General features: G+C 46.2%; 1 protein-coding gene across 1 annotated transcript; it reads left to right on the forward strand.

The window, feature by feature from the left end:
• Positions 1-783: 783 nt before the first annotated feature.
• LOC104542027 (deleted in autism-related protein 1-like) lies at positions 784-4,513 on the forward strand (the record flags this gene model as incomplete). The annotated part of the gene is made up of 3 exons (XM_010186213.1): positions 784-957; positions 2,713-3,001; positions 4,173-4,513. Coding segments are annotated over 3 exons (804 nt in total), but the record flags the coding sequence as incomplete, so codon positions are not given.
• Positions 4,514-11,354: the final 6,841 nt, after the last annotated feature.

The following is an 11,354-nucleotide window of genomic DNA, read 5'->3' on the forward strand; positions in this document are numbered from 1 at the left end:
GAGAAAAACTGACTTTAAAACAAAGACCATTTTTTACTACAAAGGTATAAATTTCTACACCATTTATCTCAGCCATAGGTTGCTTGTTCCAATTACAAGCCAAACCTCCAAATCTGAAAGGTGAAATACAGTGATAGTTGACTCCATTAGCATGACAGTTCTGTATTTGTTGCGGGTATTTACAAAACACATGCACAGGCTATTCAAATTTGGTTTTGATAGTTAATGTGCAAGTTTATCAGAGAGAATATGTCCTGTGCTTGTATCCACATACAGTGTTTATTTACACTTTTAAAGCATGTTTACTGACCATAGCAGATAGTATTTCCAAGAAAGCGCTAAGCAAATAGCAAAGCGATCCTAAGACATTATTTAACAAGGGAAGTGACTCATTGGCTTGAAGACGGGGAGGCCTCCACCAGTGAGCCAGGCTGCCAGGGCTGGAAACCTGGCTGGAGGGAGGAGGCCCACCAGCACGGAGCAATGCGGTGCCACACAGATGAAGGGAAATGAGATTTGCAGCATTCATGGCTGTGCTGCAAAGGCTGGGTGCCATTTTGGAAACCTGAGTTTTTGGATGCAGTGGGGTTTTTTTTCCGAGGAGAGGTTTGCTGCAGAGATCCCCCCATGGGCTGGTACCTAGCAGCAGCAGCGCTGCAGTGGGCAGAGGTGTGGTGGGCAGACCAGAGAGGTGCCCATACCCCTGGCACAAGTGGGCCAAGCACATTGCAGCATCTCAGGATGGAAAATAATCACCATTATCATGTTTTCCCCTCTTGCCAGGGCCTTTCTAGCCCAATGCTGCGCTGCCCATCCCAGCGTCTCCTGGACAGGATAGTGCGGCGCTATGCTGAGGTGCCAGACGCTGGCAGCATCTACATGGACCACCTCACCGACCGGGACAAACTGCGCCTGTTATACACTCTGTCAGTGAACTCACACCCTATCTTGTTACAGGTATGTACCACCTTGCCCTGCTTGAAATGCCACTCCTGCAGCCCCGTGCAAGCGAACCTTCGCATGAGATACAGCCCTAGATGTAGAGGAGTGCAAGTCCTGGCCTTTGACAAGTTCCCTAGGCTTGGTAAAGTGAGTTTCTTCTATGGGGTTGCATGGCTAAAACCAGTGATGTTCCTGGCATCAGCCTGTGAAGTTGTGCAGAGATATGGATGCCCAGCCCCTTAAATAAATCAGAACCCAGATGCGTTATTGCACTAGCACACTATGAAAGCCAGGGATTTACACATCCCCAATACTTCGCAGTGTTATGTTTGCATTGCTAATATATTACTTAAAATCACAGCCTGTTTATAACAGAAAGAGCATGCTTTAGTATGGGAGGACCAAGATGCAGCATTGAGGTTGAACATGGACTTGAAGAGCGCTGATTTCCCAAACTCCACGTGCCAGCGCTCTTTTTTCCATTTGCATGCCTCTGGTAACTAGCTCTGTGGCAAAGTGCAGCTTTGAATTTGAATTCCAGGTACAGCTGAGCTGAGTTTGAAGGAAAAGAGCTAGGAGGCCTCGCACCCCTCCCCTGGTCCCTTGCTGGCATGCCTGGCATGGGGCTCCTCTCTTTCCTTACGCTTGTCTCCAAGGGAGTATCCTCACCTTTCCCCACTGCCATCACCCAACCCTTAGTCCTCGTTGTTGTTTCCTGCAATCCTTTGAGATACCTTGAAGAAGAGAGGCAGTATCTATCTCCTGCCCCAGGCCACCACTGCCCTCAGCAGCACAGAGGGGTCTGCTCAGTCACAGGGAGGCGTGGAATGATGCTTGTGCTCTGGGATCCTCCTGAGGGCCATTCAGCCACCCTGGCCACAGTTCACTGAGGCACAAGACTGTGTCTCTGTAAAGATACGGGAATGCAGCTTGCAGAGGTGAGAAAAATATGCCAAAGAGAAATGGCTTGGATTACGTGGGTGCCTGAAATGCCTCCACAGCAGAAAGCATAAGTACCTTAAACATGACACTGGATGAGTTCATAGCCCCACCTCAGCAGGGCCTAGGGGTGCTGAGGAGACAGACAAGTTATAATGTAAATAGGAGAAAGCTTTGTGTTGGCACAGCTCAGCAGTCGTGCCGTTAGGTTTCTACCTGGGATAACTGCCCTGCTAGCATGAGTTGCAGTGATGCAGGGAGCACAGCCCAGGTGTCCCCACTGTAGCAAACACCTAGCACTTCAGTCTGTGAGACTGCAAAGTCTCTTACAAAATGGCCAGGGAGTTCTTGCAAATGAGTGAAAACAGCTTTAGCCCCACCTCACCTTCAAGCTGTGACTTCAGCTATGCAGTGCTCATGAGGGACACATCATAGGCTCCATAAAGACACCTAAAATTAGCTCTTCTGTGCCTAAAATTTTCATGAATTTGAAATCTATTATTATCTTGGACTTTCTGGTTAGTCTCCCTCCTGGAATAGGTCTTGAAATATCAGATATTTCTTCCTTAATTAAAAAAGTACCAAAAAAAAAAAGGTAAAAAAAGAGCAGCATAGCTACTCCATGATGGCGCAGCATCTTCCTCAGCTGCTGGAGCAGGTTGGGGTGAGGAAGTGTGCTGAGCTGCTTTAGAAAGCAAAACACGACATCAGCATTGCTGCTTGAAGCTGGCCAGGGCACTTGAAATTCTTCCAGAAGGGCAGTGGGTTCATGGGCAGAGCATAGAGGCCAGGGGGCAGAAGCAATCCCCCCGTTCCCACTCTCCCCGGCAGATCTTCCCCGATGTGGAGGGGTGGCCCTTCCCGCGGTACTTGGGCTCCTGCGGGCGGCTGGTGGTCAGCGCCAGCACCCGGCCCCTGCGCGACTTCTACGGCGCGGCCCCCGAGGTGGCGGCCGACCTGGCCCTCCAGCTCTTCGCCGTCCTCCGCTCCATGGCCACCAACGACCTCAACTACTTCTTCTACTTCACCCACCTGGACGCTGGCACCTTCGGTGTGTTCAACAACGGGCATCTGTTCATCCGGGATGCCAGCACGCTGGGGATCATCGACAAGGAGGAAGGTACTCAGCAGGCTTTGTGGCTGCGCGTCTGTCACGGGAGGGCTCAGCGAGGCAGGGGGAACAAATCTTTCCCCTGCTACGCTCAGCTCTGCTGCTGAATTTTTAGGTTTTTTTTTTTAAATCAACTAAACATTGCTGGACAAATTAAAGAATGAAATGTTCACAGAGAGATTTACCAACAGCAAAAGCATCAGCAGCTCCTGCCACCCTGGCTCTGAGTCAGGAAGGTGACAGGTATTTTGTTCATGCAGTCAGTGGTTTGGTGACCGACTATGGACACTTATGTCCTGCCTGGCCTCTGTGCCTGACACCACCATTTGACGTGCACAATGCTAAACACTCTTATTTGAAGTCTTCCTAAATCACCTCTTTCAAAACATTTGCCACACAAATGTCAATATTTGCAGGTTGAAATTTCATAACTTCATTTGCTTTAAGCTTTGGGTCAAATCAGGCTCTTTTTAGGTGCCTTTATCACATTAACTAATAATCATTATTATTATAAAAACAAAACCCCCATTTTGTCATTTTTACATAAAATGAAGAGTTACTGTTCACTTTTCACAGGTTACATTGGTCTCCTCCTGGAAGTAAACTAGTCAAAGACTATTCCTCCAATAATTTAACAATTTCATTTTGAATGTTCAAATTTTCTAAAGGTCTTTGCTCAAATCACACGTTCAGCTGAGTAGATCTCAAATATTCATAAGCAACTGTCAGAGAATTTTCCAAGGTTTCTTTCTCTTGTCCCAGCAGCTATTACTGTTGACTGGAGTCCAGCTAGATGAGCTGCTGTTGCAATTTGATGATTTTTGGGTAACATGGGAAATTTATGGGTTTGACTATTTGTGGTAGTTTTTGTAGGAGCGCCACAAGTTAGGTTAGCATTCTAGTTCTTATTTTTTCTGCATTAATTTGACTTGACAGACTCCTCTCCACTTCCTCTGTCAGGCGGTTCTGCAGAGCTCTGCCATTCAGAAAAAACTTACATATTTCAGAAGTGAGAAAATTGGCCCATATACAGCTACAGCACAGGAGTACTTTGTGGTGAAAAATAGCTGTATCCTTTAGATAGTACCAAACCCCATGTTCATACAGAGGTACAGACATATGTGATTATCCAAGGTTTCATTACCATGCTTCTAACAACTGATTTAATTGCCTCTAATAGGAAGCCAGCTGAGTGACGGCCAGCAGGAGTATAAAGATATATTTAGCTGTTTGACTGTGGACTGCCAGTCTGCATTTGTGTCCTGCGACTCCATCACAGAGGAGCACAGCCTTGTCATGGTGTGTCAAGAGCTTTTGCCTAAGCTCCTGAAGGGGAAATTCCCGCAACCCATGCAGGAGAAAATCGACAGCTTCCTGCAGCGCTGCGCCGATGGCCTCCACAATGACCAGGGCGTCAGCAAGGCGATTGCAAAGCTAGTGGAGCTCCTGAAGCCTCTGCGGTCTTGCGATTCCCGTTTTGCCTACCGCTACCCTGACTGCAAATACAGTGACAAATACTGACGGCTTCAGAGAAGGGGTCCCCCTGAAAGAACTGGGGCAATGTCAGCCCCCTGCCAGTGCAGGAAGCAAGAAGGAACCAGGGTAGCTGGAGAGAGCTGCACCAAACCTGGGACTTCCTCATCAAGGCGGAGGAGAAGGGAGAAGAGTGCACATGGGATTTATTGTTCATCTCCCAGAGATGCATTTGTTACATGGTATAGCAGGCATGATGTAAGGCTTATGGATTATTAGCATTATCATGAGTGATGGGGCTACAGGATTAATAAATCTTATTCATGTAGTTTGGCCTTGAAAGAGTTTTCTATGCCATCCATTAAGAAGAAGCCCTCTGAAGACAGCACACTCACAACTAGCTAGATAGAGGAGCTTTATTACAGAGAGTCTTTCTGATCAAGATGATATATATATAATGTGGGGTAGATGGAAGCATTTAAGACTTTCCTTGTGGGGATTTTTAAATTATAGATAAACTGAACCACTGGATCAGTTCCGTACCATCACCCATCACAGATCACTTCTATAAAATATTTAAATTTTGTTACTTTTATGGCATACAGAACAGAAAGATGCAATCAACAACATTAGAAAGCTGAAAGGCCCCATGTCTCTTGAGATTTCATTTCTCTAATCTCCAAACATAATTACTTTTAGTCTTTCCCAACTTCACGGGCGGTAATTGGAGACTAATAAAGGTTCTTGTTTTAAGATCAGGGAAAAAAAAACAACAAACAACTCTGGAATGTGATTGATCAGTAGATACTTTCACACTTTTCTCTCTAAAGAAAACTGAAGGAACCATTTGTACAAAAGCATTTAAATGGGAAAATTATCTTAAGAGGAGTAACCACACAGGCAGAGGATGAGAGATTAGTTTACCTTTAGCCTGATGAGGATTGCTGAACACTCAGTGCTCCAGTGTAGGTGCTAGGGCATCTCCCCCCAAAAGCTGGGGAGGTCTAAGTCCTGACCAGCAAGAAGTACAGTCATCCTCATCCTTTTTCCTGTCAACAGAGGAATCAGTGAGCCAGGTGACTCAGCCACCTAAAACTTGGAGTGGTGGACTCTTTTTCCACAACAGTGGACAACCCAGGGCTACATGCAGGGGCCTCATTTTGTGGGGGAAGGTTGCAAAAGTTGCAGAGTTGAAAAACACATCTTTCTGTGTGGAAGTGCTGGAGCAGGTCCAGAGGAGGGCCACAAAGATGATCAAAGGGCTGGAGCACCTCTCCTACAAAGTTAGGCTGAGAGAGTTGGGGTTGTTCAGCCTGGAGAAGAGAAGGCTCTAGGGACACCTTATAGCGATCTTCCAATACCTGAAAGGTGCCTATAAGAAATCTGGGGAAGTGCTGTTCACTAGAGCATGTAGCAATAGGACAAGGGGTAATGGTTTTAAACGAGAAAAGGGTAGATTTAGGTAGGATATTAGGAAAAAGTTCTTCACTATGAGCGTGGTAGATCACTACAACAGGTTGCCTAGAGAGGTGGTGGAGGCCCCATCCCTGGAGATATTCAAGGTCAGGCTTGATGGGGCTCTGAGCAACCTGATCTGGTAACATAGTCCCTGCACACTGCAGGGTGGTTGGACCAGATTATCTTCAAAGGTCTCCTCCAACCCAGTACATTCTCTGAGTCTATGATTCTCATCCAAGATCTGTCAGTGCCTGTCTCATGTGCTCCCCATGAGGCACGAGAGGCCCATATCAAACTTTCCCTGAAGTCTAGGGGACTGCCAGACCTCACCTGGGCTTGAGGTTTTCTCCTAGGATCCAGGTGCACAGGAGTCACTAAGCAAATCTGACTGAGCTGAGTCAGAAAGTAGACTTTCTGGATCACCCATAACAATTTTCATCATGGAAACAGTCTTCCTTTAGCCATGGTTCAAAAAAAGAAATCAGTAACAGCATAAAAGCAGAAAAATATGGGAGTGTATTTGCATTGCTAATTGTTGTGCAGAGTTACCAGGAGCTGGAACATGAGTCAAGATTTTGTGTTCGTTGTGGAGGGGCTCTGTGTGTGCAAAGCACTGGGCCTGGGCTTAAGGTCAGGTGTTGCAGGCAGATTAGGCATCCAAAACCACACACAGGTCTGACACTGGGAAAATCTGACCCAGGACATTTATTCTGTCTTTCCTCCTGGAGTAAAGTATCAAGTGCACCTTTCACCTTTCAAGAAGCAGAAACATTGAAAATAATTTGTAGGTAAATTTAGCTCCAGGCTCAGATGGTCCGACAGCAAAAATGTTTAAAAATACAGCCTAAGCTATGGCGGCAGCCCTCTTGTTTTCTGTCTATTTCTACATCATGGCTCTCTTCCAGTAAGAAAAACATGTCCTTCACTGAGATCCATAAAGCTGACTAACAATCTGTTTTCAACAGTTTTTCTTGAATCTGTCGGCATCTCCGATTTCTTGGTCTGTGATTTTACCTGCTAGCTGGGTGTTATCTGTGAACCCCTTCCCCTCCAGCGAGTGCCCCCCACAGTGCTGGATGCCATCTACCTCATGCGGGACTGGAGGAGCTCCTGCTTCACCAAGGCTCTCGCTAGGGCCAGTGGTGAGGTGCTGCCCAAACCAGGCTGTGAGCTGCCAGTGTCCACTTGGTGCTGTTCAGCTTCTTCATGAAGTTGTGACCAAAAATGCACACTGCAAAATGCTCAAAAGGCGCTAAGGTAAAGATCTGACCTGGTTTGCCCATCCTCCTGCAGCATGAGTTTACGGAGAGGACTTAGCAGCTGCTCCATGATTTAGACTGGCCTCTTATTCAGCGCTCTGTGGTTTAGCAACATCTTGACTTGCACTGAAGGGAGGAGCAGCCCTGGCAACACGGCTCACCCATCTCTGCTGTGACCTCGACATTTTTATTTTCAGCACACACCTCTTCTATCTGGAAATGAGCTGTACAGCTCTGTGCAAAACATCTCCTGGCAGCAGAGCATATCTCTGCTATCAAACCAGCTCAGTGGAGTACAGAGGGGATGCACGGCTCAGCACCTTAGAGAACAGCAGGAGCAAGCCCAGATCTCTCAGGTCTGCTCCAGCATCAGGCAAAAGGACTGAGAGGTGTCACAGGGGCTTTGGCTGGGCCCTCATAAGTCATGGTCCTAAAATGCTGGGTGTAAGAAATGGAGGAGTCATGGTCTAACCCTGCTGCTGGACTCAGTTGGCAAGACTGCAGCAGAAGTCTTGAGGCACAGGGTATCTATTTTTACATGGCTTGATTCAAAGTTGTTGAAGCTGAGAGGAGTCTCTTCACTGCTTCCAATAGACTTTGATATGAATTTAAAAAAAAAATAAAAAGATTAAAAATAACAGAATCGTGGATTTAAAAACTATTAAAGCATTGGGAACTGTGTTCACCACCAGTTTGTCTTCAGACATCTATTACAAAGGCCAGGCTCATGCAAGACTGTGACTAATATGCCAGCCATAAAATCAGTCCATGGCTCAGAGAACAATATTTTTCCTAAACTAAATCTCATTTCCCTATATTTCTCTGGCCTTTTCTTTTTCATGGCCAATTTTTTCTCTTAATATTTTCCTTTTTTTTGGCAATCATGCCCTGGAATCGGTGCCCATCCTGTCTGCCAGCTCCAGTCAAGCCTTCAAATGCTAGTAGGCCAAGGTCCAAAAGGACATGAAATTAATTTATAAATGGCAATTATTTTAAACCTAATCCTTCCCAAAAGAACTCTCGAGCAGTTTTTTCCTCTCTGCGTTCAAGTGATTTCTGACAGTAGCTTTGTGTGAATCTTTTTAAACTGTTTGTGGTAATAACTTAAAATGTTTCTGAAGCAGGACAAGGATGGCAGGAGAAGTCTTCACCAGGCTCTCAGTCAGCCTCAGCACTTCCTTTATTTGTGGGTAGTTTGCAGCTGCCTTTATGTCCAGCTGTGTGCCGGGTGTCTCTCTTGCTGCCCTATATCCTGCATATTTTTAATATTTTAATGTCAAGACATTTGTAAAAAATCTATTTTCTGCCGTATTTTGTCTAGCAACATATTTTAACACTGCCATTTCTCAGGGGGTGGGGGCTGTGTACAGCCAGCTCACAGCAAATGGCAGCTGCAGTTTCACCCAGTGTGGTTCACTGCTCCTCTATACATCCTCTTCAGTTTGCACCCTCACACATGTCCATGGTGGTGGCATCACTGGCCCCTGCCCCACACAGCCCCATGGCAAGGAACAGCAGTCAATGGTGGCAGTAAATTGTATTTCTCATGCACTCTGCCCACCAAAGAGAGAACACCATGGCAGCTTTGGCTGAAACAGGCCCTCATCACAGAAAGCGGAAAATTGGTAAAAACTGGTTCCTCTCCATGAGCCATACACGCAGTGCCTATTTGCTCCCACTCTCATCTTCATTCAGCCACCCTCTCACTCAGACATGGCTGATGGATTGGGGAAATGGCACCGAGACACAGCCTATGAAGAGGCCTCATGGTCTCAAATATCACAGGTACATCTGTGCCCCTTGAGCCTGGGTTGCTCTGGCACCTCCCAGCACCTCCTGACCAGCGCCCATGTCTGAAGGGATAGGGCCGTGCTGTATATTGCCAGGAAAATCCACACAAGTATTTGGAGTCAAGATGTTTGGTAATGCAGAGCACCCCACAACCTTCTAGCAGGGGTCATTTTCATTATGGTCCTGGGGAGTTGGAGGGGAGTCGGAGGTCCAGGTTTCACAGTCCATAGCTTTTGGGGATGATAACATCTTGCCCCACTTTGCACATAAACACCCCCACCAGCTTCCCAAAAGGGGCTATCTATAAAACACCATGGCATTTTGGAGAACTTGGGATCAGCACTCAGCAGCTCCTGTCCACAGGAGCCACCAGACAAACATTTCTTGCAAGCATCTTTCCTGCAAGCTCACCCAGCAACAGTTGTTTGCAGGTGCTTTTTATCTATCTTCTGGTTTTTGGAGAATTTAAGATGCACTTGGGTCCCATTTGCCAATTACTCTCTACAGCCAGGTGCTGTAGATACTTTATTGCTAATTCTTCCTAAGTGAAACCTCAGCTTCTCCCATTATCACATGAATCTGGAAAGCAGAGCTTTAACAAAAATACTGTCATGAGATGTTACGAAATCACAAGAGCCAGCAACACGATGTTTTGAATTGGTTCACCAAGACACATTAATTTGATTAATAGGTGAGTCTGGCTGCTATAGTATCCTCCATTTCTCTAATTCAGTGCTGAAAGGAGCTTGGTAGCCATCCTGAAATTAAAAACAAACAAGCATGAATTTCAGGGAAAGGAAAATTAAATGAAAACAGCTACTCACGGCAAACCCACTGAGGGGTTAGGGGAGGCATGCACAGTTTCTTCCATATGGATTGGAAAAAATGGCCAACCTCATCTGCTTTCCTCCGCATGAGAATAGTCTCAGCTGAGGGCTGTTGGTGCTCCACAAGGAAGCGTTGAACAAGTGACAAAAGACTTCCCCAAGGAAGGGTGAGGATGACATATATATATATATATATATATGGAGATAATCTATTCTGCATTTCAGTGATGGACAGGAATGTGAGCTTACATGGTAGTGGGCTAGATGGGCTGCAGTAAGAATAGCACAGAAATGTGTGTGGGAGCTGCAGTCTCCACCGCTGAGGCACTTGAAGCAGGAGCAATGTGGCTGCACATGGCTCTGCACTGGACAGGAGGCTGCCCCCTGTCCCATGCAAAGGGTGGCCACTGAGGAGGCAAAACCCCCCACCTCAGTTATCCCTATCGTGCATGATGAGCTGTCAGCCCTTAAAGCTGTCATCCACACATCTCACATGGAGACAAGACATCCTAAAAAGGGAGATGTTAGAGACTGCTGTTTGGTGGCTGGATTCAGAGTAGAAAAGAGTGGGGTTACCCATCCGTGCATAGACCACCAGAAGGAAAGGGGCACCAGCAATGAGCCAATTTTTGAATTGAAGAAAAGAAACCCTGTATTTCTGGTATAGTTTTACTTGCTGGATTTTACATTTTCACTCTATTAGAGCAACAAGAGGAAGTTTCACTTCCTCCACAGGTCTCCAGCTGGAGCTGAAGGATGCTGCCTGCACTGTGAAGTAGCCCCCGCTGCAGCTGGCACTCCTCACTCCTGCCCTAAGGGCTCTCAAAATCTCACCACTGAGCTTCTTGTCTCTCCCTGCCATCAGGCTGGCTTGGGGCTGGCTACATGACCCCAGCCTTCTCCTAACCTTCAAGAGGAACGAGCAGGCAAATGGCTGATGAGCTCCTGAGAGAGCCAGAGGTCATCCTACACCTCCACTGGGTCCTCATGTAGCACATCTCAAAGTCCAAGCCCTCTTTAAGGATCAACTGCCTGGGATTGGCAGGTGATTTTTTTTTTAAGACAAAGCTCTATTCCTTGCAACACAGAGTATAAATGGCAATAGTTAATCTAGAGCAAACTTTTCAGGTGTTTGAAAGAACAAGAACACACCAGCCTCTTCCCTGGGGACACGGAGCTCTGAGAGAACAAGTTTGTCAGGTTTTACAAACCTATAGTACTACTCAGCAAGGCTGCATATAGCTACAGCCCTTGCCTGACACAGTTCATTTGCTACATTACATGTAAAGATAGCTTTTTCTGACTAACACCCACGGAAGTGTCAGGTAAGGTTCAGTGTATTATGTGTTTTAAAAGGACCTTGTCAGTCATGCTGGATTTTTTTTTCTTTTCAAAATTTAAGCATTCAGTTGGATAAAGGCTTGTCAAGTTCATTCCTCTAGTGATGTCTTAAAATAATGTTTTTTTTTTCTTGCTCTGAAAAAACAATCAAGTCACTAGGAATAATCGGAGACTTTTCATAGGGATGAAAACCTCCTCGTGTTTGCATTCTTG

Source organism: Mesitornis unicolor, unplaced genomic scaffold (genome assembly GCF_000695765.1).
Source record: "Mesitornis unicolor isolate BGI_N332 unplaced genomic scaffold, ASM69576v1 scaffold51876, whole genome shotgun sequence".
Lineage (NCBI taxonomy): Eukaryota > Metazoa > Chordata > Aves > Mesitornithiformes > Mesitornithidae > Mesitornis > Mesitornis unicolor.